The sequence below is a fragment of the Eptatretus burgeri genome, chromosome 2, assembly GCF_056783735.1.
Source record: "Eptatretus burgeri isolate ZD-2024b chromosome 2, Ebu_testis_v1, whole genome shotgun sequence".
Lineage (NCBI taxonomy): Eukaryota > Metazoa > Chordata > Myxini > Myxiniformes > Myxinidae > Eptatretus > Eptatretus burgeri.
Genome location: NC_140962.1, coordinates 23,433,463 through 23,460,072, shown reverse-complemented (window position 1 = coordinate 23,460,072; position 26,610 = coordinate 23,433,463). Strand labels below are relative to the sequence as shown.

Below are 26,610 nucleotides of genomic sequence, written 5' to 3'. Positions count from 1 at the left end.
TCATTTGGTTGTGTGAACAAATGTAGGATAATATAATAAATAAGAGTTATCATTTGGTTGTGTGAACAAATGTAAGCTAATATAATAAATATGAGTTAGCATTTGGTTGCGATGCATTTTTAGTTATCCACCTGTTGGCGTTCATGTTTAACAGCTCATTTTATTCAGGAAGGTGATCATACTCGTATATACAGGACTTTCAAAATGATGCAAGAATGCTCATGAAGCCTTTCGAGCATGTGCAGGCAGCGTGTGCATTTTCAGTGACTCACTTCCACTAGACAGGGCACTTTTAAACTGCCGTTGCTGGAGTGAAATCTGTAAGTCAAAAATCCTTTATAACACTTTTCAGCAGTTCAAGGAAAGAGTGGCAATTTCAAAATGGTTAACCATAATTGTTGTGTTTCGGAATGCAAACCAGACTCGTGGAAATATAGGAAGTATGAGAAATATCAGTGGATGAGAGGTGTCGAGTTCCGATTATTTCCTGTTACAAGCAAGAAAGTGAGCAGCGGCAGTGGATAACACTTACCCTGTGCATTTCAAAATGGCAGAAAACACTTACCCTCACACTTACCAACGTTTTAAACGTTGGTTTTGAACTTACGCTGTACATTCACAAGCCCCAGATATGTTCTTCCCATTACTGTTAAGAAGCACCCAAACCACATACGGTGTCTCCCTCAGGGACCATCTGGCTCTCATGTAACGTCTGTCTGGTACATTTGGCTATCACGTAAATATAGCTGGCACAAGCTTTGTGTATTTTCACGTCGTGAAGATGTCTCTTCTCGAAGAGTTGATAACCATTACTTTACGTGGTAATGCCGCACAGCATCGTCTTTCCAATTGCCCACATTCATTGAATAGATCACCAAGTTTGGCATGGTAGAGACAGAGATGGTTGAGGGCTTGGCTAGCGTGCACTCATCCACAGTTCTCCGGAGCTTGCACCGGTCCACTTCATCAGTAGTCTGCAATACGGGCAGCTGCAAGGTCTTAGCCCTGTCAGTAAACTGAGAAAGTTCTACAACTCTTTCATTGTGCACAGGTACACCACTTTCAGGTATTTTTGGAAGTCTTTTTGAGTTATTTTTGAATCCTGGTGAGCCATCGTAGTGAACCAAATTGATGATAAATCACGGTGTCGAAGAAAGATCTTGAAGACAAATTCTTACACAACTCGTATATTAGATAAGTATCGGCCAACATATCAATCTTTACCTTGCACGCACGATATATTCTGTCCCGATCACCATTGTTGCTCAGGGGTTCTGCGCTTACGTGCTGATGCATTGTGGGGCGATCACGTAATTTTGAAATTCACTTATTGATTAGAGTAGACTCCCTCTAAAATGAAGCCGTTATTTGAATTTCGACAAGATAATTGCAAAAAATAATAGATTGAATAAGTTTTGTTTTTTTTTGTGGGTTAATTTTTTTTTGTTTTTGCTATTTCCTTGTCATTAATCTCAAGCATTTAATTTTGAAGGGAGTCGACTGGACAGGTGTTTGTACATTGCATTGGTTATTGTTTTTCATTTTACTTTATTTTCAATGTCATACACGCATGTCGATTTGACAAGAGCAATAGTGCATACTTCAGCAATGCATTTGTTTGCTTTGCCTTTTGATAGCAGCTGCTTATCATTGGGCTTCTTCAGTGATAATTGGTGAAAAACCTCAGGAACATCATTCAGTCTTTGTATTAAATGTGCATTTTTTGAAGATTGTGCATGTTCTTCTGACTATCCTGTTGCTAGTCAAAACACGAGTTCAACTACTTTATGTCATCAATTTGTGAATGCTATAGCATATCTGTTTCACCTCAATATGTAGATTTGTGAAACTCGATCTTCATCTCTCACACCAGTGTTAGAATGGCATTCATGAGAAATAAATATAATGTTGTACTGTATTACAATTGCGCTATTATCTGTTGCTTCTCGGGTTGATGAAGAAATACAAGTCCCTGAATGATATGTTAATACGAGTGCTGTGCTTTTGTAGTTCCAGTTGGACCTAAACTGGAGCAGGTGGACTACAATTCAGACAGAAGGGAGTTGGGCATTGCTTGGCAAGCTGCGCCAAGCCGTGGTGAGAACTCTATTAAGACCTCAACCATTAAGATTCCATTGTGGTATTCGGAAATGATTTCTTCCCTAAAAATTTTTTTTATCCTTTATTCAGTTATATGGTCAACAAAATTGTCAGATTTCATGGAGAAAATTGAACTTTTATTAAACATTTGTAACACTTTTTGTGACTTTAAACTTGGACTGACTTGCACAAAAATCATTAGAAAAATAATATTATGTACTCAAGTCCTTAAAAATTATGACTCATGAAATTTGGTACTGTTTATTTACCATGGAAGGTCTGAATGGTTACCGGGTCACTGTTGCGCCAACGCCTGGCCAGCGGGGAGATGTGATTGACCGGGTAGTGGAACCTGAGCAGACCTCACTTCTGCTGGAAGGGCTTTCCCCTGGTGTGGAATATAGAATCAGTGTCTCAGCTATCAGAAATGGCAAGGAGGGGCATCCTGCATCAACGATAATTACCACAAGTAAGCACATTGTTTATCAATGTCAATGTGTTAAATTTTAGATTTGTATTCATTGCATCACATGTTCATTGTGGATTAATAATACAGTGAACAATACACTACTTTTGACATTCATCACAACAAAAAATCTGTCGAGTTGAAAATATATAAATAAATGAAAAGCAATGGAGTAATAAATAAATAAATATTTTAAACATTTTATTGCAATAATTTTATCAAAGTTCATATTCATTTTCAGAAGAGTGGATAAGATTTTGTCTTGTCTCTTTTATTCCCCCTTCATTATTCCTTTCCAATATAGCAGTGGCCTGGCCTGAAATCCCAGCACCCACTGACCTATCTGTGAACAACATCACTGACAAATCGGTGTTGCTGCGCTGGACGCCACTGTCACTCACCACAATCACAGGCTACCGCCTGGCCGTATCACTGTCAGGGGATATGCGGCCTCTCCTTGAGGCCACGTTGGATGCTCAAGTGGGCCAGTTTTCTGTGCATGGCCTGGAATCTGGGACGCAGTTTGACTTTTCCATCATCACATTGGCTGGAGATAAAGAGAGCCAGCCCATCGTGCGCACTGAAAGTACAGGTAAGTTATAATTTTATCTTAAATTTCTTAAAATTAATTCAACTGTTCTTGTCAGTTATTTTGCTGATGTATCATATATTGGTAGCATGGAGATAGAGAGGAAAAATGACATTGAGACAGATCAACACATCCCATTGGGGGCACTATAGGTCTGAATAAACAAAAAGCCTGCTTTTCCTGGAACCACTATACCTTCAAAAGAGCTTATTTTCTCCCAATCTCCACCCCTCCCACAACCCCTTGTCCCCTCCACTGCATACAATCGAACTGTAATCGATCAATTATAAATAACTAAAGTGATTTTTGCACAGCTCTTCAACCACCAAGAGACATCCAAGTGGTCATTAACTCCCAGACTGGAGTTCCGACACTCACATGGAAAGGTGTTCCAGGTGAGGAGTACATGGATCTCTTTTTACGTAATATCCTCTTAGGATATATCCAAAAGAGTGAGCTTTACATGTCCCATCTTTTGTAGGAGTGACTGGGTACCGTGTGCAAGGCCAGCCCTTGTCTGGTCAACATGGGCAGATTGAAGACAGGATTGTGGAACCAAGCCAGGCATCTCTGCCTTTGGATGGACTCACTCCTGGTGTGGAATACAGAATCAGTATCTCCGCCATTAAAGATGGAAAGCAAGGGCAGCCTGCCACTGTCGTGACGGTTGCAGGTATTTTGGCACATTCTTGGATTATTGATTCTCACTCAACAATTCTGAAGGTTCTGTAAAGACTTTTCTTCTTTCCTATTCAGGCAAGAACTGCACAAGCATAGATAGTTTAAAGTTCGCATGGACTTTTTATTCGAGAAACTCAAATTCAGTATAGTGCATAGGTGAACTCTGTACAGATGGAGTTAATGAAACTCACTTTTTTTTCCTCATTGATTTCACCCACTAAACCTGCATACTTGTCCCATAGATGTTGTTGTGCATTGATGCCCTCTGCAGAGAAATCTCTGGGATGAATACACTGCCATTCAGGACAAGTGTTTCAACATTTTAATATTTCGTAAACTTACACTGCTTAAGACATTCATGACAACACAGCCTCCGATCATGCCACCCACATATTCTTTGAGTGGTTCAGAGGTGAAAATTAAAAGGCAACAAGTCTGCAATGTATGAGTGATCATTGAAAACTTCCAATTTCTGCTATAATAGAAGTTGCCAGGTGAGGGAGGGAAGGAACATTACAGCCCAAGACAACATACCTGGCCATTGTCCGCAGAAGCTTGTCTCACTTCATTGTGCAGCAAGTCACGATAATACTGTGCATTGATAGCTTCCTGTGTTCAAGAAATATGACCTGAATGATGCTGCCCAGCAGCTCAATTTTATTCTTTGCAATACATTTGCGACCAGAACGATTTTATGCCGCAATAAACTTGCATAATGTTTTTGGCTAGTACACGCACAAGACTCCTCTACTGAGGTGCGAAATATACTGGACATAACAGCTGGATTTGTGTCTAACTGTGGCTGCACTGTCTCACTGTCAATGCATTACCCTTTTACACTCTATTACCTCGCTTTTCCATGAGCCTAAATTTATATATATATATATATATATATATATATATATATATATATATATATATATATATATATATATATATATATATATATACAAAAAAACCGTCATTTCATAAATTGTGTTTTTTTTTTTTTGCTTCCGCCGACAAAATTGCCGGAGGCATTATGTTTTTTGGTTGTCCGTGCGTGCATCCGTCCGTGCATCTGTCCGTCTAACTGTACGTCCGTCCGTCCGTGATAGCTTTTGGTTACCGTGATAACTTAAGAATGGCTAATATTATCTAAGTCAAACTTGAAACAAGGATGTATAATGATACAAATGTGAACTAATTAGATTTTGGCATCAAAAGGTCAGAAGTCATCTTATAAGTAAAAATTCTGTTACAATGCTAACTTTTGAACCAGTGATTGGATTTTCACCAAACTTGATGCAAGTATGTATAATGATATTAAGATGAATTGATTCGATTTTGGGGTCAAGAGGTCAAAGGTCAGAAGTCATGTCAGGTAAAAATATGATACTTGAGAAAAGTTGAAGGGATTTAAATCAAACTTGGTAGAAGTATTACATATAATGATGTAATAATGTGGGTGGAGGCATATCGGTCGATGTCGTCACATCGAAGAATGCTGTCTATTTATTTTTTATAAATCATAAAATAATTCTATGAACTTCCAACTGTTTCTAATCTGAAATAAAACATATTTCATGAGGGCTTCTGTATAATTTAGCTGACTTATTACTTCCACCAACGAAGGTGAAGGAGGTTATGTTTTCACCCCTGTCTGTCTGTCTGCTTGTTTGTCTGTTTGTGTACAGGATAAGTAGAGGATAAATGGGGCTTCTGAGGCAGCCATTCAAATGAATGGGGAAAAAGGGAAAAACTCTGACTCAAGGCCCAAAAGCCCAAAATAGGAGAGTGATTTTCTCCCCCTCCCATACAAACAAATGTAAAATTGAGACTGACTCAAGCCCCAAAAGCTCAAAAATAGGAGTGATTTCCTCCCCCTCCCATACAAGCAAATGTAAAATTGAGACTGATTCCCTTCCCTCCCATACAAGCAAATGTAAAATTGAGACTGACTCAAGCCCCAAAAGCCCAAAATCGGAGACTCATTTCCTCCCCCTCCCATACAAACAAATGTAAAATTGAGACCGACTCAAGCCCCAAAAGCTCAAAATAGGAGTGATTTCCTCCCCCTCCCATACAAGCAAATGTAAAATTGAGACTGATTCCCTTCCCTCCCATACAAGCAAATGTAAAATTGAGACTGACTCAAGCCCCAAAAGCCCAAAATCGGAGACTCATTTCCTCCCCCTCCCATACAAGCAAATGTAAAATTGAGACTTACTGATTAAAGCACTTCTTTCCTTTTATATTTTCATTCCACTCAAAGAGCGAACCAATGAATATTTGTCCATGTTCTACTTTGGGGAATAACTTATTGTTCTGATTACATTCATCACCATCGAGTATATTCACAAAGATTACTTTGGAACTTAGTTCTTGGTTTAAATGACTTTGTTGAGCAGAAACGAAATGATAAACTTCTCTTAATACACTTGTTTGACCACCTCCTGAGCCACATATCATTTTGAGATTGTAGGAAATTGTTTTTCCATTGTTCAATTGATAACCATCAAAGTTTTCAGTCCATTCGAGGATATTTTTTTTCTTTACATCCTCCAACTTATTTGTAATTAAATTTATCCGCTTATTTGTTTTATCTACTTTTACCTCGGTTATTTCTTCAATAAGACTGATCTGATATTTCTCGCATTCTTTATGTTCTTAATTTAAATACCAAGGCTGATTACATCTCCACTCTTTGGTTTGGTTATTGCTTGGTTCTATCATTTATAAATGAGTAAAAAGACGGCGGTAGCCCGTTAAAATTCCCAACCCAATATCTTAACACTTATACTTATAACTATAAGGTAGACTATTCATTCCATTCTCTAAAATATATATTTCATCATCAAAAGTTCCTAATGCTTTCTTATTTATCTCTTCTGTGTATAATTGATGTTTATAACTTCTTATTGTATTTATTTTTCTCTACTCTTCCTTCTTTAAGGTTAAACAGTTGTAATAATGTTTAAAGTTTATTGTTTCCTTGATTATATTTTTCTTTATTCCCTTTAGCTTCTTATCACACCTTTCAATGTTATTATTTACAATATACGTAAAAGCATAAGACTTTGATCTCAATCCTATAAATTCACTCATGACCTTCCCACCCAATTCATCTTTAAACTTACCAATAACCTTTTTATTCTTTGATGAAAACAACACATCACCTGACTTATAATTACTTGTATCATATATGTCAATATTATCAATCATATCCTCATATACATCACTTGTCTTAATTTCTAATATAAAACTATCTGTATCCATATATAACAATGACACATTATCCTTATACTTTGATTTTAATTTTTTTTTTCTTATTAGTAATAGTTATACATTAATGACTTTGACAAGTCCAGAATTGATGTTCTTTTATAAATATGTTTATCCATTTCAATACTCTCTTTTTTCAAATGAATAGCACAAAAGTTCTCTGAAAACAACCCCGCTCATTCAAAACTTGGTCTATTAATTAACTTTGAAGCCTGTTTTCAAGATGTAGCAAGTCTTATGTTTTGTTGATTCCTAACATTTTCCATAGTCTTTCCAAATACAGCATTATTCATTAATTTATAAAAGTCCTTCTCAAAATCTGTTTTTGCTTCTGTTCTCCTTTTTGTATTAAAATCAATATACTTCTTTAACCAATTACTTTGTTTAAATTTCAAAATCTGATGAATTTTCCTCACTCTCAACCCAGCAGATAAATATTGTCTCAAGTTCCTTTGATGTGAAAAATAACTTTCTTTATCATTTAATGTAGTAAGTAGTTTTTTGGAGATTTACCTTTTATATTAAATGACTATTGGTAATCACTTAACCATTCTTTTCTTGGACTTTCTGTATCAGGGGCAGAAGGTAGGTCTTTATGTTTGTGATGAAGTTCTTCTGGATGTTTTAAATCAACCTCAAAATAATATCCAACTTCAGCTTCATCCAATTATTTTGAGAGGACACAACAATGTCTTGTAAAAAATTTTCATAATGTTTTTCTTTAACCCATTTAAGTTTTCCATAAGGTAAAAGATTTTCTTGTAAAACTTGAAACTCGAGCAACATATTCTGTTCAAAACAAAGAGTGAAGAACAATTAGGGTATATAAAGATGATTATATTATGATATTAATAAATATAACATTTACCTCCAGAAGATTGTGTGTCATGTCAGATTCCTCCAGAAGATTAAGTTGTTTGTTTGGTTCATCCAGACAGGCGTTTAAACTCAAAACAAATAATAATAATAATAATAATGAGTCAAAGACAGAGACACACACACACACACACACACACACACACACACACACACACACACACACACACACACACACACACACACACACACACACGCACAAATACACACATGCACACACATTTATACACATGCCAATACGTTCCACAGACGGTTTGATGGGGTTAGCCCCAAAACTGAGGGAGTAGTTCAGGGACGTTCATACAGATGGACAGACAAAGATGCTCCTGCTTTATACAGATATATACACCGTGATGATGTCCCTGTGTCTGTAGTAGTGTTTTTTCTCTCTGCCATTCCTACTTTCCAACATCCCCTCCCTCCACCCACCCCCCCCCCCCTTCCATGAGTTGATACGCTTACGAATTTGATAAATAAGGTGTTGATATAACTTAGCCATGACTGGCCAAAGCGCCTCCTCTTGTGTTAAAGTTCCTTAAAATTCTTGGAAGTCTGTCAGTATTCTTGTGTCATTCCCCATCTCGACCCACTATTTTTTCCAACCCATTAACTCTACCTAACCCAACCCTCTCACTTGCAGGTTACTGTTTTTTCCCTTCCTTTCTCACCGCTTTTCCTGTTCATTCCCCTGCCTGTTGTTTCCAATTGTGGCCCCACTTCCCAACCTCTCAGCATGGTACCTCTTTACCCTCTTTGACATCGCTCTTCCATGAGCCTTGGTTTTGTACAGACAAAACATTCTGTTTTTAAAGTTTGTTCTCTTCATTCCAATAATACTTTGAGTAGTTTTCTAAATGACAAGATAAAGGGTCTACACTTAATATCCTTTTTGCTGGTTGTGCTTCTTGCTGGGCATACTTTATGCTGTACATTCTTTTTCTGAGAAATACTTTTTATGAAAGTTATTGAGAAGGGCTGAAGGAATATTTTTGCTTCTATGCTTACTGCTTGCATATACTGAACTAACCGAATACACCATGCCCTACTCAGCCGCCAAGCCAGCCATTCCATCACCATCTGGCCTATCTGTGAGCAACATCAGTGAATCATCCGTATTACTGCACTGGACACCTCTATCCCTGGCCGCTGTCATGGGCTATCGTGTGACCGTATCATTTCCGGGCGAGGACCGGTCTCTTCATGAAGCTTTGGTGGGGCCCGACACAGGCCTTTTCTCATTTCATGGCCTCCAGCCTGGAACCATTTATGATTTTGGCATCTCAACCATGACAGAGGGGGCAGAAAGCCGGCCTTCAGTTCACAGAGAAAGTACCGGTAAATTGTGTAGAGACTTTGCAAATCATTACAGTTACACAGCAAACTTTTGTGTTGTACACAACCTCTCACTTGTACGGTATAACATCAGTTGCATTTACAAGTGTGCAAAGCTTTTTCAACTTACTTACTTTGTTCTTAGAGGGAGAACATAAGATTACTTTCAGTGCAATCATGTTTACTGTGTTATTCCTGACATTCTTTGTTTCCATAGCTATTGCCCCTCCACAAGAGGTCCAGCTAAAGACGATCCCAAAGACTGGTAGCCTCACTGTATCTTGGAAAAAGGAAGGATGGCCAGGTTTGAAAAACACGCCATTGTTGAAGCACCAAGTTTATTCAAAAATTTTGTTTTCAATTTTGTTTCAAGTTTTATACATTATAAGTACTTTTGAATCAGATATTCTGAAGTCAGGATATATTATTTTGACAGAAATATTTCCAAGAATCAATGAAAAAAAATATCATACGAGATAATTTCTCACTGAATGCTCACCATTCATGGAGCCTCAAGGTTCTGCTGCTGCAGTTATCCCAGAAGACAATACGTTCATCCGAATGCTTAACCCAGACACAGCATTTAAAAATCGCCCATGGAAGAGATGCAAAGTCTCTCTTTTTCAAAAGAAAACGTGGAATCCTTTCATGTTTTCCTCCCTGTCGAATAATAAAGGTGAGCCTGGTGTTGGCTTAGTGCTAAGGGTGGCTGGCTTGGAATCCTAGGGTCCTGAGTTCGAACCCCGTTGGCCAATGAATTAACACCAGGGGGTTGACTCAGCCTGTCATCCTTCTGAGGTCGGCGAAATGAGTACCAGTGGTACTGGTCCCGGTGTATGCCCCAGTTATAATAGGTGTACCATATCCCTGTGTGTCGTAAGAGGTGGCCAGGGTTGGCGTCAGGAAGGGCATCCGGCCATAAAACATTGCCTCAAGAAGGGAACCATGATTGCATGGAGCCTGCAAAAAAGCTAACCCCTGCTCAGCAGGGAAAAATGGCTGTAAAAAGGCTGTTTTTTTGTTTTTTTTAGAATAATAAGGTATAAGATACATTCGATATCTGGTAAAGCAATCATTTAGATTTCGATTTCGATTTCGATGTAGCACACTCGAGAGAGCTTTGGTGCTGCCGGAGCATTTTCTTGGCAAGGATTGTACTGGGTGGTTTGCCATTGCCTTCCCAGCGTTTTTTTTTATTCTTTCTCTATTCTTTTTAAATGCTAAGCATCACGCAAAGAAGCAGCACATCGCTTTAAAAAAAAATATATATATATATATATATATATATATATATATATATATATATATATATATATATATATATATATATATATATATATATATAGTCATTGGCATGACTCAGCCGGGGTTTGAACCACTGACTTCCCAAACTCAGAGCAAACACTAACAAAGCAATAATTGCCAAATGTAAATTATTTATGATGCAAACGTGCAATTGTTTTATATTTATGGGTAAGCTGAAAGAAATTCGTTGTTACTATAAAGGTTTTTCTTTGAACACTCGTTTTATCATCCAACAAGATTCACATCAAATCCATAAAAAAAATTAAGATAATTATGAGGAATCCAAACTTTGCTGGGAGACAATTGAATTCCATGAAATTACTTCGTATCTTAAACCTTAATGGAAAAAACAAATCTTACAGATGTGTATTTTGCTAAAACCTCCCTTATTATATCCTTGCAGGAGTGACGGGCTACCGAGTACGAGGTGAGCCCCTACCTGGACAACACGGTGAAATAGTGGACATTGTGGTCGGACCAGAAAATACTTCTGCTTCATTGGACAAACTCACTCCAGGCACCGAGTATAGCATCAGTGTCTCTGTGATAAAGGATGGGAGAGAGGGCCTTCCAACTTCTGTCACAGGTCACAAAGGTCAGAAAACCTGATGCAAAACACCTATTTTGCAGTGACAGATGCCGTTGTATAAATATATCTTTCGTAACACAAATCAACATTGAATGTGGATAAGTGACGAGAACCAAAGCAATGAAAACTAAAAATGTATAAAAGAATTTGTAGTTGGTAATGTTATTATTAAACATATGGGCAATACTCCTGGGTGCTCACCTGGTAGTGCCTGGATAAGCTAACCAGGGAACCACTGGGAGGCAGGGATGACCCACAAAATATATAACGGTGAAGAAAGCAAATACCTATGGAGTTTTTTTAATGCCATGAACAAACCTTGGTACATCATGGGTGATGAAGGTTGTGGTCAAGTTTCATCAGAATTGCTTGTGTAGTTTCAGAGAAGAAAGTAAATATGTATTTTGGGGGGCAACCCCCCCCCATAGAACCCCTTAGACCCCAATTTTTTAATGTCGTGAACAAACTTTATTACATCAAGGATGATGAAGGTTGTGGCCAAGTTTCATCAGAATTGCATGTGTAGTTTCTGATAAGAAAGCAAATGCAATATTTTGGGGGAAAAGAAAGAAAATGCAAATACAATATATGCAAATGCAACCCCTTAGACCCCCTTCGGGCCAGATGTTTTTTCAATGCCATGAACAAACTTTGGTACATACACGGTGATGAACGTTGTGGTTTCAGCGAAGAAGTTGAAAGTATTTGTGGACAGACGGACGATGCGCCATCCCATAAGCTCCCCGGGACTGCGTTCCTCATGAACTAAAAACTGTGGCACCCTGCCTTTAGTATATATTGGTTGAAACTCATAAAAGAGCTTCATGTGAGAAAATGAAAGCAGGCGATGAGCCAACAAAAGGACTCCAATGACATAAGTAGACAATGAGCAAACACACTGTTTTGTGCATGCGTTTTGAACCTGAGTTTTTGCATCACGAGCCAGCAATTCAGATGGGAACAGACCAACAATCTGACAACCCATATACTGAGACTTGATACCTGAAAGTTCACCAATCTTTCTCTGAGGAGATAATCCCTTCTACTTTGATATTCAATTTTTTCACAGTGCTCTTGATTTGGCAGCATCAAGGAGAACCAAATGAGTTGCATCAGCATGACAAACGCCAGTGCACAGACGATAAATGCCTTGTCTTGGTTGAGAAGTTGATTTGTAACAATGATCAGCCTGACGTAACAAATAGTACTGGAATGCAGTCAATGCCTGTCTCTGAAAGCATTTTGAAATGTGGTCAGCCAAAAAACATCATGCTTAAAGGTGAGTCCAAGGACTTTCAAGAGACTGGACCACTTCCGGAGGTTAATAGCAAAATGACATTATGAGGTTTTCTTGGTAGTCTTTCAAGAGGGTAAACTGCTTGTCGTTCAGGCATCCATCCATGCACTGCTGTTTCAGAACAGGTAACTTGCATGTTAAAAGGAATATTCACCAGGTGGACCAGTTTTTTTTTTTGTCCTCTTTAGATTTGATGAAGTGGTTTTTGGTTAAGTGGATGAGGGAAGTGCAGTGGATGCAGTGGATCTTGAATGTCAGAAGGAATTTTATAAGGTACAACAAGGAAGATTGTTAGCAACGATGAGACTGGTGGTATGTCAGGTGGAGTAGCAAACTGGATTGGAAACTGGCTTCGTGACAGAAGGCAAGGAGTGGCTGTGAATTGGAGGATGTAATTAAAGGGATACCTCAGGGATCGGTACTGAGACCATTATCTATATATTACTAAAACTCTCATCTTGTATGTATATCTTCTTCTTCTTCTTCTTCTTCTTCTTCTTCTTTCGCCTGCTCCCTTTCGGGGTCGCCACAGCGGATCATCCGTATGATCCGCATTGTGATTTGGCACATGTTTTACACCGGATGCCCTTCCTGACGCAACCTTGGTCGCCTCTTACGACACAGGGATATGGTACACCTATTTTAACCGGGGTATACACCGGCCCAGTACACTGGTACTCACCTTGTATGTATGTGTGTATATATATATATATATATATATATATATATATATATATATATATATATATATATATATATATATGTTCCCGAAATATAGCCAAAACAGTACACGATAGCACAAAAATTTTTGGGCCACCTTACTCAATATTCTCCTGCGGCGTGCAGTATCAAGTTTCGTTCAAATCGGGCAACAAAAAAAAAATTATTAAAAAATCAATTCCCAATTCAGTGAAGTACTCGTCGGAAGAATTTGATCAATGCAAACAACCTCAGCGGTATAGTTCGCTGGAGCTATCTTTTTTTTTTTGAAATGTTTTTTTTTATCAACTGCTGTCATAACGGGAACCCAACGGGTTCACGGGTCGTCGGGTACTTTACTATAATTCACGGACCTGTGTTTGTGGGTTTGTTTGTCGTGCTACTCCTCCTACAGTTGTGGGCCAATTACATCCAGACTTGCTGCAGAGGATCATCATGACCCCAGTTAATGTATGGGGGTGTTTTTATCTTTGCCAGTGGTGGTGAGGGGGTGAGGTGGAGGACGCAAATTTTCTATGTAAATGTTATCGTGTAGCGCCGCCTCCAGGTGGGGGTATTACAAGTCTCCACCATTTCCAGTCCAGTAATCCTGTCCCCACGTTTTCCAGTACAGTGAGGTGTTTTGAATTATAAACAGTAGGTGAGTTATTGCTTCATTCACATAACCTGGGTTATATATTTTTTTTATGTGTAAACAGAGCTGTCAGTTGCTGATACACCTCCAAAATATAGGCATGCATCAGAAGAACACATTGTATGCTGGGAACATGATTGCCCGTAGGGCAGGTACTCTGCTCGTTATTCATCATTGAAATGAACGATTTGGATAGTGGGATAAGAGTCAGTTTTCGAAATTTGCAGATGACACAAAGCTTGTAGCTAAGGTAGATATCAGAGATGGAAGTGATCAGATTCAGTAAGGTCTGGATACTGTCATCGATTGGGCAAAAATTTGGCAGATGCAGTTTAGCGTAAATAAATGTAAGGTGCTGGAGATGGGTAAGAATAACGAAAATAGGTATTATGTAATGTAAGTGGTAGTTGCGAGATTAAGCTAGAAGGAGAAGCTGAAGGAAACAGGACTTTTTACATGAGAAACGATGTGATTACAAGGGGGATCTGATCGAGATGTTTAAGATAACGAAGGACGTGGACAACATAGGTGCAGTGGAGTTTTTCATCAGAGTGGACAGTGTTAGGACCAGGGGCTCCAGCTTGAGAGTAAAGAAGATGAGAGTTGGAACAGTTTTAAGGTATTGCGTCTTTTATGCGGAGATTAGTTATTAATGCATGGAATCGTCACCCCGGAAAGGTAGTGGCAGTGTTAAGAGTGACGCTGGTTTAATTTGGAATCGGCAGGACTTGTAGGTAGCTTGCATGTGGATGGGTGAGGGATACTGGGGTGGGTGCAATGCAGGCATGATGGGCCGAAAGACTTCCTCCTGTGCCAAAGTTATTTGTGTGTAATCGTTGTGTGTAATGATGCTTGTGACCTTGCTCACCAAGCTATCTGTAAGTTATGAGGCTCCTCCCCTCAAGTTGTTGAATGTTTTTTTTGTTGTTTGTTTTAGTGAACACCAAAATCATATTGTTCTGAATGGCAAGAGCTCTAATGCTGTAAATTTGAAAGCGAACACCCCACATGGTAGCATTCTCGGTCCTATCCTGTATTTTGTTAGCATGAATGACCTCTTCAAATTCCTATAAAAACCCACTCACACTGTAAGAGGTGGGCTGACAGGATTGCCTCGAGGTATGCACACCTCCAAGCTGTCTTGCCTGGGTTTGTACCCCAGGTCAGGTCAGGTATGGCAGCATGTGCCAGAGCAGCGTGTCGCTGCGTCCACTTTCCGCCGGTACTCCAGGGGCCTCCGTCTGGACATCCCCCAGGCAGATGCCTGGCCCATCCCCATCTCCTTGAGATGCTGATCAACCTTCTGCAACCATGAAGCACATGGTCAGCCCATTGGTCTCCTCCACTCACAAGGCTCCCTCGCTGAGAGAATCTAGTGAGCAGGATCAGCGTCAGGAAAACGAGCCACATGTCCATACAGCCACAGCTGACGCTCACGGACTATGCAGGTAACAAATCTCATTTGAGTCTCTCTCAGCAACCGCTCGTTGGACACAAAGTCCGATCAGCGATAGCCAAAGATTCTCCAAAGAGACCTGGTACCAAAGGAATGAAGTCTCCATCTCAGATCCTTGGTCAGAGTCCAAGTCTCACATCCATAGAGGAAGACTGGAAGCACCAAGGAACTGAAGACTCAGACTTTCGGCCTCCCGCACAGGTATAGGCAGCGCCACACCCCATGATCCAGTGAATCCATGACACCCCAGGTCCGACCCAGACGTCTATTGACCTCTGACTCACAGCCAGCAGAGACATGAATATCACTGCCAAGGTAAGTGAATCTATCCACGACCTCAACATCCTCACCACAAACAGGCACAGACAGGACATCAGCATACAAGATGTCATGAAAAACCTGGATCTTACTTTTGACCCAGGAAACCCATAATCCCAGCGGCTCCAACTCCTCATTCAGCACCTCGAGGGCCCCCAAAAGGATATCTAAAGTCTCCGCAAAGATGACTGCATCATCTGCGAAATCAAGGTCAGAGATCTTGACATTCCCAAACGATGCACCGCAACTTGATCTCTCCGACATCCTCCCTTGAATCTAGTCCATACATTTGCTGAAAAGTGTGGGGGCCAGTACACACTCCTGACGAACTCCAGTAACAACTGGAAATAAGTCAGAGATGGTACCACCACATCTCACAGCACTCTCAGTACCAGAGTATAGTTCAGACATCAGATCGATCAGTTTTGGTGGCACCCTACGAAGACCAAGAATCCTCCAGGAGGCATCCCGATTCACTGAATCAAACGCTTTACAGAGATCAACATAGGCTGCAAGCAGCCCCTGCTGAAACTCTCATCTGCGTTCAGTGAGGACCCGAAGAGCAAGGATACGGTCAATCGTTGACCTCTTTGGTGTAAAGCCTGACTGCTCTGGACACTGGTGCTCAAGCAGATGGTGGCGAACCCAATCAAGAATTATCCGAGCAAAGACTTTGCCCAGCACTGAGAGCAGTGTCACCCCTTGGTAGTTGTTGCAGTCTTGGTGATCACCCTTCCCTTTCCAGAGAGGGACAACAAGGCCCCTCTTCCAGTCAGTTGGGATGATGCCTGTGTTCCAGGCAGAGCACAGAACTTCATGCAATGACATGAGTGCAGCATTTCCACCAGCCTTGAGAAGGTCAGCATGGATGCCACAGATCCCTGGAGCTTTACCCCCATTTAAAGCTGTTAGTTTAGACCACAGTTTACCCTACAGCCTGTGTTTTCACAAGCGAAGGTGGACCACAGTTGATTGGAGGGTCAGCAGCAGTTATTGTAGCACCCCTGACGTTCATCTCGACAGCTGGTGGATCAACCTGGTACAACCGCTCAAAGTAACCGGCCCAGCGGGCCTTCACTTTTGGCTCTTCTGTCAAGAGCCTACCACCCTCTGCTCTTACTGCAGTGCTCTGAGGGATGGGCTTGGATGAACGCAATGCGCAAATTCCCCTGTAAGCAGGACGAGAATCCCTGAACCACAGGTGATGCTCTACCCACTCACAGATTCCTTGCACATAGGCCTCCTTGTCCACCCATCGCGCATGTACAGTTTTACACCTCAGCTCCCTGAACAGCTCAGCTCTGCCATTCAGCCTGGCCCTGCGACTCTGATCAATGGTATCCAGTGTCCCTTGAGAGACAAAATTCTTCTTCACCCTCCAGTGAGTTACAAGACATCCACCGGCAACATCAAGTATGGTGGTCTTGAAGGCACTCCACAACTCTTCAGGACCCCTCAAAGCACCCAGACCCACCAAATCTCCACTCAGCTTGTTTGCAAACTCCTCAGCTGCCCTCTCATACTTGAGCTTGCCAACATCCATCCTCGGCTGGGATGGTACCATTCTCCTGGATGTAACGTACAACTTAAGAGTTGTTGGATCATCCTCCAGCGACCATCAATGAGGACATGGTCAATCTCCTTTGCCACACCGCCAGCGTTGGAATACCAAGTCCAGTGATGAGCTTGTGAGTGCTGAAACCATGAACCAGCCACCCTAAGTCCATAACTTCTTGCAAAGTCAAGGAATTTAGTGCTATTCAGGTTGACAGTTCCTGACTCATGGGGACCAACACATGTCTCATAACCATCCCTATCAGTTCCAGTCGATGCAGTGAAATCCCCCAAGACTAGAAGTGTATCTCGTCTGGGGCACTGATCAACCACAGACTCGAGCGTGGCGTAGAATGTGTCCTTCATGGTGAGATCACTTGCCTCAGTCGGAGCATAAACAGAGACCAGGGAAATGACACCGAAGGAGTGACGAATCCTTTGTCTCATAAGATGCTCGTTGACTGGTGTTACCTCAATTATCATTGGAGTTAACTTATTGGACACAGCTACAGCAACTCTTTGGGTATGCTAACCATCAGAGTGACCAGACCAATCGTAGGTGTAACCACCCGCTATGATCTCGTCGCAATCCGGTCTCCGAACCTCAGAGAGAGCTGCAATACCAACGTCCAAACGCTTGAGCTCAGATGATAGCAGAGACAGGTGATCATCCTCTCTTCGGGATAGGACATTCCAGGCACCCACCCGAAGGGACCGCCTCAGGTTAACCCAAGGAGACCGCCGTCTTGTGGACGACACCTCAGCACCACTCCGACACACTCTCCCGCAATCTGACCCAGGGTTGTTACCCCGTGGTTTCCCTCCTATCATCAAAGATTGGGGGTCCTGAAGGTTTTGCCCCAATCCTATTATCCGGTGAGCTGCCCTGCGAACGAAAGCTGCACAGGAGGTACTCCCACAGAGTGGGTTTTCAGATTTCTTTGTATTTTTGTGTTTTGCGGAATGAAGGGCTTTACAGTGGCTGGAGTGCAAATCCTGCAGAAAGCCTTTGTACCCCACGCAGCTTTAAACTGTCATCCCATTGTTTCACAGGTAGGTTGATGTATCGATGTGTGTGCGGTCCCTCGGATGGACGTTAAACTGGAATCCTGTTTGCCGGCTTTCATTTGTGGACATTAACGATCCCGCAATGTCCTCTCTGAAGAGTAGGCGATCTATTGCCGGCACAATGACGAAATTCCAAATTTCTGCCTGAACCAGCAGAGAGCACTGCATCAGTGGCACAGCCGTACCCTCAGCCAATGATGCTACCCCACAGCCTTGTGCTGCATACGATTAAGACTGTGAGAGGAAAGTTGCAGCTGTTTTACTCTCTGCAGATATGAAAAAACATTTGTAAATGGTCAACCACCTTGAACATGACATTCAGTGCAGGCAAGATATACCTCCTCCATCCATCCTTCACAAACATTGGCAGGGAAAAACCCCAGGTTTCAAAAAGAATGGAGAATTGATGTAATGTTATTGTTTGTGCTTCATTGTTGGTAGAGTTTTTTTTTAAATGTCTCTTACAAATTTTTTTTGAAAGTACTTCCTTCACATTGCCTGATTGTGTTTTTTTCATTTTTGCATTTCATTTCAGACATTAATCCACCCGGAAGCATACACATCGAGAGAGATCCAGAGAGCGGAGCCTTTGTAGTTGTGTGGCAAAGGGTCACTGAACCTGGTTAGCTGAAACTCTTTTCTTTCCATCCCCCCCTATGGTGTGCGTGCGTGCGCGCACTTGCGTGCGTGTGTAAGATGCATTGTATATACATGTTTCTGCACAAGTTGGGTCACCAAATTAATATCGAGTTACTTAGACTTTAATGAAATATCAAGGCTGTCATTATTTAAAGCTATAGCAGAAAAATAAAAAAAAAACACTCGACAGTGCAACAGTACAATGACGGGCCAAATGGCCCCCTCATTTCCTTGCTTAAAGTGATATAGGATCTGTGACCACTCCTTACACTCAGTGTAGTGCAGCAGAGACTGTGAATCATTTGTTTATTACTTGCCATTCTGCATTCAGAATATAAATCTTTAATTGCAAGTGGTTTGATTCCCAGCAGAAACTCACCTTCCAACATCGCAGCTGGGAGGGGCAAGCGAAGCTCCTTCCCTCTCCCTGCCAAAGGCAACAGCGGACATACGACGGTCGATGAGCCAGAACGCTTTTCTTTCATATTTTAACATCAATTTGATGAAGAATTGAAAGTTTTTATTTTGACATTGACCTTCTGAGTGTGAAAATAATGTGGGAGAGCAAATTTCGGGTCAATTGGCCCAGGTGTATTGAATTGTGAAAAAAAATAAAATAAAGAAAAGGCTTCATACAGAAACAACTCACTCTTACAAAGATAGATATTCTGAAAAGCTGGCATAATGGACTCGAGGTATGCACACTCACCTCAGCTGTCTAGCCTAGGTTGGAATCCTGACCCAGCTATAAACTGTCATCCTGTGTTTCAGAGGTAGGGCGATTCATCAATGTGTGTGCTGTCCCTCGGATGGATGTTAAACTTGGTGTGCCATATGCTGGCATAAGTTGGTGGACGTTAAAAATCCCACGGTGTCATTTTCAAAGAGTAGGCAAGGTATCATCAGCACCATGGACAAATTCCTGCCATAACTGCTCTCCTGGGAAGGCAGTGGCAAGCCCCACAGTATATATATATATATATATATATATATATATATATATATATATATATATATATATATATATATATATATATATATGCACATACATACATACATACATAATATTTTTCCAGTGTCATACATGTGGAGTATGACCTCACTCCATTATAATTTTATTTATGTGGATATATAAATCATTTCTATATATATATATATATATATATATACATATATATATATATTTACAGATATATATATATATATATATATATATATATATATATATATATATATATATATATATATACATATATATATATATATATATATATATATATACATATATATATATATATATATATATATATACATATATATATATGTTATATTATATTATATAAATAATATAATTGTTGTTGGGCCAAGTTCTAAATTCCTGCCCTAACCTGCAAGGACAGCACATTAGTTAGTTGTGCAGCCACGAATCTGTTATGATATCACCAACAGTCAAGTGCTGCAGACGAATGAATGATGTTTTTTTTCTTTTTGGTCCTTCATTCACTTTATTTGCCTTTTTGTTACTTTCTCCACCTTATTTTGAATAATTTCATTGCCTACTCAAGATTTGTATGTTATTACATCCTGAGAACATGGTTCTTTCTAATTTTAGGGGGTTTTTTTCCCTGAATTTGAAAGTCCTCTACTTTTATTTTACGATCTGGACGTGTGGTGCTGCAGGGGTTGTTGCATATCGAGTACGAAGTGAGCCTCTGCCAGGACAACAAGGAGAATTGGATGAGATTACAGTGGGACCTGAACAAACCTATGCACCACTAGAAAGACTCACTGCTGGCGTCGAGTACATCATTAGTGTCCGGACTGTCATGGGCGGAAACAGGGAGGGACCTCCTGCAATAACTATCATAAACTCAGGTTGGACATTTTGTTGAAAAGATTGCAATAACATGTCAGATTTTTGTGTTCATGTGAACATTTATCAGTAATTGTTTAAAGGAATCCTTTTCTTCTCACTTAATTTCACAATATTACCAAAATATTTTGTTGTTTTTTTAACTTTTATGAATGACCCTTTCTTTTCTATAACAAAAACTGTTGTTCTTCTTAAAACTTTATTCCAGTGAGGATGTAGTTGAGTAGATATATTGAATGTTGTGTAATGGATTTTTAGAATTCACACTATATGATTGCTATCCCTGTTCGGGCTGTGTAGGTCTCAGGGAACCTGAACACTTGGAGGTTGAGACTGACCCAGAAAGTGGAACTTTGATTGTGGCATGGCAAAGGGTAGCTATTCCAGGTAAAATAAATGGTATCCCTTCATTGAACAGATAACATTACAGATATATATTTCTATTTAACTCATAAAATAGAGATGACAATACTAAATTTTGAACTCGAATTAATGTTACAATCATTATTGGAATACAGATTTATTTATTTTTTTGATCAGTTATTTCCATTTTGTAACCACCATTGTTTTATGAAGATTATATCTGGTTTTGTTGCTTATTTTCCTATATGTGAAGGAGTAACAGGGTACAGGGTTCGTGGTGTGCCCTTGCCGGGCCAGGTTGGAGAAACAGAGGAGAAAGTTGTGAGACCAGATCAGACTTCAACATCTCTGGATGAGCTGACTCCCGGAGTTTGGTACAAGATCAGTGTTTCAGCCATTAAAAACGGAAAAGATGGTCTACCCACTGCAACCACAGCTGAAACAGGTTTTTTTTCATTTATGAAGCTGAATAAATAAACTAGATTTAAGACGAAGGTTGTGGAGATACTTGGGCTGATGGGCTGCAAACATGTACAAATGGAGCAACAAAGAGAGCAGTAATGGGAATTTTATTTTGTATTTTTGTGCTTGTTTTATTTCAAGAACTGCTTTGTGTGTCATGTTCATATTTGCAATCAAAAAAATCAGTGCTGTTGTTGGGCCATTGTAAGCCTTATGAAAGGAAGTTGTTGGGCCATTGTAAGCCTCATCATTGTAAGCCTTATCAAATCAAAGGAAGTCAAAAAGAGTCACGTAGCAACATTTCATCCAAAATCAATTTTAAATGAAATTAATTTTATGAAGTTATCTTCATTGATGCATCTGTAACATCATCATCTTTGCAATAACATAAGTCTTTAAAAACTGGTTCGGTCTCAAACTACCTTTTTCACAAAACTCATGTTGAGAAGACATACATACATATTTCAGTGACTTAAGTTGCAACAATTTGGCTAATGACAACACTGAAGCTCGAAGGAAGAATTAAATTATACAGGGTGTTCCAAAAAGACCTGGACAACTTTGGTTGTTAATATATTTAGAACCACAAATTATACGACACCCTTTTGTTTATAAGAGACAGAAACTCGTAGTTTTGTGCACACCATCAATACACTTCAATGTGAGCTCCGTTTGTCATGCGCTGCCATCAAGGGGGTACACGAGTTCTTGCCATGTTTGACTTAGCATGTTTGCATCCACCAGTGCGCATGCAGCTGTGATCCAAGAACGAAGACCCTGCAGGTTTGCCACGTTGGTGTTGGAGACAACATCTTTGACAAACCCCTGAATAAAAAAACCAAGGGGGGTTATGTCTGGTGATCGTGGGGGCCAGCCAGTTGGTCCGTCTTGGCCAATCCAGCAACCTGGATAATTTTTCATTCAGAATGGCTCGAATGACTGAGGCCCAATGAAAGGGAGCGCCATCCTGTTAAAAAATGATATCGGGTTGCAGGTCTTCAATCTGTAAGAAGGCAAATCCTTCCAACATGTTCATGTAAATAGGTGAGGTCACTATATCCTCCGCAAAGAAAATCGGACCGACCAAGTGGTCATGGAGAAGACCACACCACACATTGACCGTTTGACTGTTGCATATCTGTTCAATGACCACATGGGGGTTTTCAGAGCCCTCGATCGTCACATTGTGCCGGTTGACTCCCGATACATGGAAGCAAGCTTTGTATGTGAACATGACCTTTTACAGATAATCTTCGTCGTCCTCTATGCAACTGAGCATTTCCAAGGCAAACGCCTTGCATTTAGGTCTGTCATTTGGTTTGAGTTCCTGCAGAATCTGCACCTTATTGGCATAAAGCTTCAGTCTTTTTTGCAAAATCCTGTGTACAGTATTGGTTTGTTGTCCCATTTGTGCAAAATCATGCGTATGGTGGTGTTGGGTAGTCGCAGTTCTCTGGATGCGCATCAAATTGATTTTCTGGGGCTTTGTTGAAATGATTCACGCACTCGTTCAATGTCTGCTGCACTTGTGCTTGGTCGACCGGTACTTTTCTGTTTCTGACAACTTCCAGTCTCTTTAAACCCCTTGTACCACTCTCTAATACTAGTCTGTGATGGTGGCTTCCTTCCACACCTTGTACGGAAATTACGCTGAACTTGAGTGTCGGATCTCATCTCGATCAACAATTTGACGCACTGAGCTTTCTCCTGTGGAGTTGCCATTTTCTTTTACATTTAACCATCAGACGTGAAAACTAAGAAAACTTTATAAGTTTCTGTGTCATATAAAAGAAAGGGTATCATTGTATCACTTGTGGTACTAAATATATTGGACCCGGAGTCACGGTGGTGCAAGGGTGGGGGTATCCCCGGTTCTCCCTGGACTCACTGGGAATCGAGGCTGTTGCACACGAATAAGTCCATGTCACGGAAGGTCGCTTATCTAACACGAACACCAATAACTTGACCACGTCACCCAGGGTCCTCCATCTGACAAGCATTGACCGAGGAACACGTGATCTCCTTATTGGGAAATCACGCCCTTTGTGCTGCTGTTATCTTTATTGAATCTTGATTAATGCAGCTGTTTCCGCTTGCATAATGCCGGACTGTTATGAGAGCCAATTCGTGGGGAATTATAACCTCCCGGCTAATCTAGATATGGACGTTGCTGGGCCAATGGAAGAAAGGACAACCACGGGCAGATTGAAAATATAACAAGAATAATTTATTTACAATGAGGGGTATGGGAAGGAAGGAAGGGAACTCGAGGGCTTCAACCGCATCAAAGGGCAACCAGGGCAGGAAAAGGGGAAATGCAATGAAGAGTAATCAAGGTGTATATTTACAAAAAGGAAAAAATGCACGAGTTGCAGACTTAGCTTAGCCTATGCCTTACCTACAGGAAAACAAAACCACACATATACAGGGAGACAAATTGGAAGAGGCAGGGTGGCCTCAGCCTACCAGTATGCATGTCATCATCATCCTCCCCAGCTTAGTATCGCTCTCTGGAATGGCTCTGACACTGCTCTCCACAATCGAGGGTCCACGAGCTCCGCCGGGAGCATGAACCAAAGTGTCCAGAACCAGGGAAGAAGTGAGGGCGATGCAGAGCATCCGGGACCAAGGCAGAAATGAGTGTGACGACCAAGTGCAGCTTTATTGTCCCTGGGGCAGGCAGGGCTCATAAGCCACACATCAGGTCTTCCAAGGTGGCCTTTGGACCAGCTATTGGGCCACATAAGATTTTACGAGATGACCCCATGCCAGCCATTGGAGGGTTCCCCTGCAGCCCCACCCATTCTGCTGCCCGACTGGATATTCACTCATTTGGTCCTTCCGGCGGTGTTTGGAGCAGAGCTCCGCACTTAACATGGGCACTCGCCCCCTGCTACCCACATGCTCCCGGGATGAACCCCAAACCTCCAACAATGTCCATAGCGCAAAGCCAGAGGGAATGGGGCAATCATTGCAGTGAGGCTGGCTTGTGTCCTAGGTCGTTTACCGGTCGTGTTTAGGTAGAGGGGAATGAACAGAGATTAGGAAAACAAAATACAGCACAGGGGTACACTACAATAAATTACATTACAGGGTAGAAGTCCATACAGACGAACAGGCAAACAAGGACTTTGTGGGGCTTTAAACAATAAATGGGAATTTTAGAATTTGGCGCACGTTCCAGAATGCTGGTGTTATTCGCACACGTTGAACGCCGTGGCAGTAAAACGTGCACACCCTACGCGATGACGGCAGTCACGGTACACATCCTCACGCGCTGATGATGTTAATCCAACTGGTTGAGAGGGGATGCTAACTACCTAACCCAACACATTTATTCACATAATAACCCCTGTAGGGAAGGTGCTGTTCTTAACGTTCATGACGGAAATAACTATTCAAAGAGTGTACGTACTGCATACATTTCAATCTCAACATGTGGTTTATAAAACCTTAACAATATTAACAACCAAAGTTGTCCAGGTCTTTTTGGAACACCCTTTATATTAAAGTACACATTTTATTTGCTGTATTTTGGTCTTTTAAATGAATTAATCTGAGAGTATAAGATAAAAATGATTACACTGACAAACCTGCATCAGTTTTTTTTTTAATAACTTTCCTTTTTATTCCTGAGAATTTTTTGACAATTTTGTTTTAACATTGGTGATTGTTTTAAAATGTCATATGAACACAATTTAATGAACGACATTATGAAAGAATAACATTGGAATACCTTATTATGGTAGGTTTTACATACTTTGTTTCACTGTATCCTTGTCATTGAATTGATTGCTTTTGAATCCTTTGTAGCACTGAGTAAGCCAGAAGGAATCCACGTGGAACTTGCTTCAGAGACTGGAGTCCTCACAGTGATGTGGGACAGTGTTGATGTTCCAGGTAACCCACAGAAACTGAATTTGGCACATTTATGGATCATTTACTGCTCCTTTTATCTATTATAATTACAATTTAGGTTGAAACAAAAACTTTATGATGTTTTCAAAACTTTTTATTTGAATGGACATAAATGAAACAGGGATAGTATTTTTTTTAATTATTATTATTATTTATGTAAGATACTGTATTAGCCAAGGGGAGCCTGGTGTTGGCGCAGTGGTAAGGGCAGCGGCTTGGGATCCAAGAGGTCCTAAGTTCAAGCCCCGTTGAGCCACTGAATTAATACACCAGGGGGTTGACTCAGCCTGTCATCCTTCCGAGGTCAGCGAAATGAGTACCAGTATACTGGGCCGGTGTATACCCCGGTTAAAAAATAGGTGTACCATATCCCTGTGTCGTAAGAGACGACCAGGGTTGCGTCAGGAAGGGCATCCGGCGTAAAAAAACATATGCCAAATCACTATGCGGATCATACGGATGATCCGCTGTGGCGACCCCTAACGGGATCAGCCGAAAGAAGAAGAAGAAGAAGAAGAAGAAGAAGAAGAAGACTGTATAAGCCAAGTTAATTGATGCATTATTTTGTGTCTATTTGCAGGTATAACAGGATACCATGTGCAAGGTGTGCCATTGAAAGGCCAGATTGGATATACAGAGTCCATTATGGTTGGGCCTGAGAAGTTCTTTACACCACTGGAAAGACTCACCCCTGATGTAGAGTACAGAATCAGTGTTTCAGCTGTTAAGGATGGAAAGAAAGGCCTTCCTGCCACAACCTTCATAAGCACAGGTTCGGAAACAATAAAAACCTATAAACAACAGACAAAGCAAAATAGAATTTACCATTCGTTTTCTTTTTGTTTCTTTTACAAAAGTATTGTTTTTGATGTACCATACTGTTTAAAGAGCGTTGGTGCTGCCAAGCAGTTTCTTGGGTGGTTTGCCATGACCTTCCCAGCATTGTTTGTCCATGCTCTATCCTTTTAAGTGCTGAGCATCAAGTAAGGAAGCAGGACATACCATTTTTAAAGTCTTTGGTATGACTTTGCCAGGGTTTGAACCACCAATCTCCCAGACTCAGAGCAGACACTCTAACTATTGCACCACCGACTCTGGTTACATAA

At 40.7% G+C, this 26,610-nt stretch overlaps 1 protein-coding gene across 5 annotated transcripts in view; it reads left to right on the top strand.

The window, feature by feature from the left end:
- Positions 1-26,610, top strand: part of LOC147031599 (uncharacterized) — a 595,949-nt gene that overhangs the window by 387,888 nt on the left and 181,451 nt on the right. For all 5 annotated transcript variants that reach the window (XM_085865857.1, XM_085865848.1, XM_085865859.1 and 2 more), the window contains 14 exons: positions 2,011-2,097; positions 2,378-2,569; positions 2,871-3,158; positions 3,470-3,550; positions 3,637-3,828; positions 9,027-9,311; positions 9,526-9,612; positions 11,017-11,208; positions 18,785-18,871; positions 20,569-20,763; positions 21,062-21,148; positions 21,378-21,569; positions 25,400-25,486; positions 26,085-26,276. In XM_085865857.1, the coding sequence (XP_085721983.1) occupies positions 2,011-2,097; positions 2,378-2,569; positions 2,871-3,158; positions 3,470-3,550; positions 3,637-3,828; positions 9,027-9,311; positions 9,526-9,612; positions 11,017-11,208; positions 18,785-18,871; positions 20,569-20,763; positions 21,062-21,148; positions 21,378-21,569; positions 25,400-25,486; positions 26,085-26,276 (2,244 nt within the window). The remainder of the gene's footprint in view (positions 1-2,010; positions 2,098-2,377; positions 2,570-2,870; positions 3,159-3,469; positions 3,551-3,636; positions 3,829-9,026; positions 9,312-9,525; positions 9,613-11,016; positions 11,209-18,784; positions 18,872-20,568; positions 20,764-21,061; positions 21,149-21,377; positions 21,570-25,399; positions 25,487-26,084; positions 26,277-26,610) is intronic.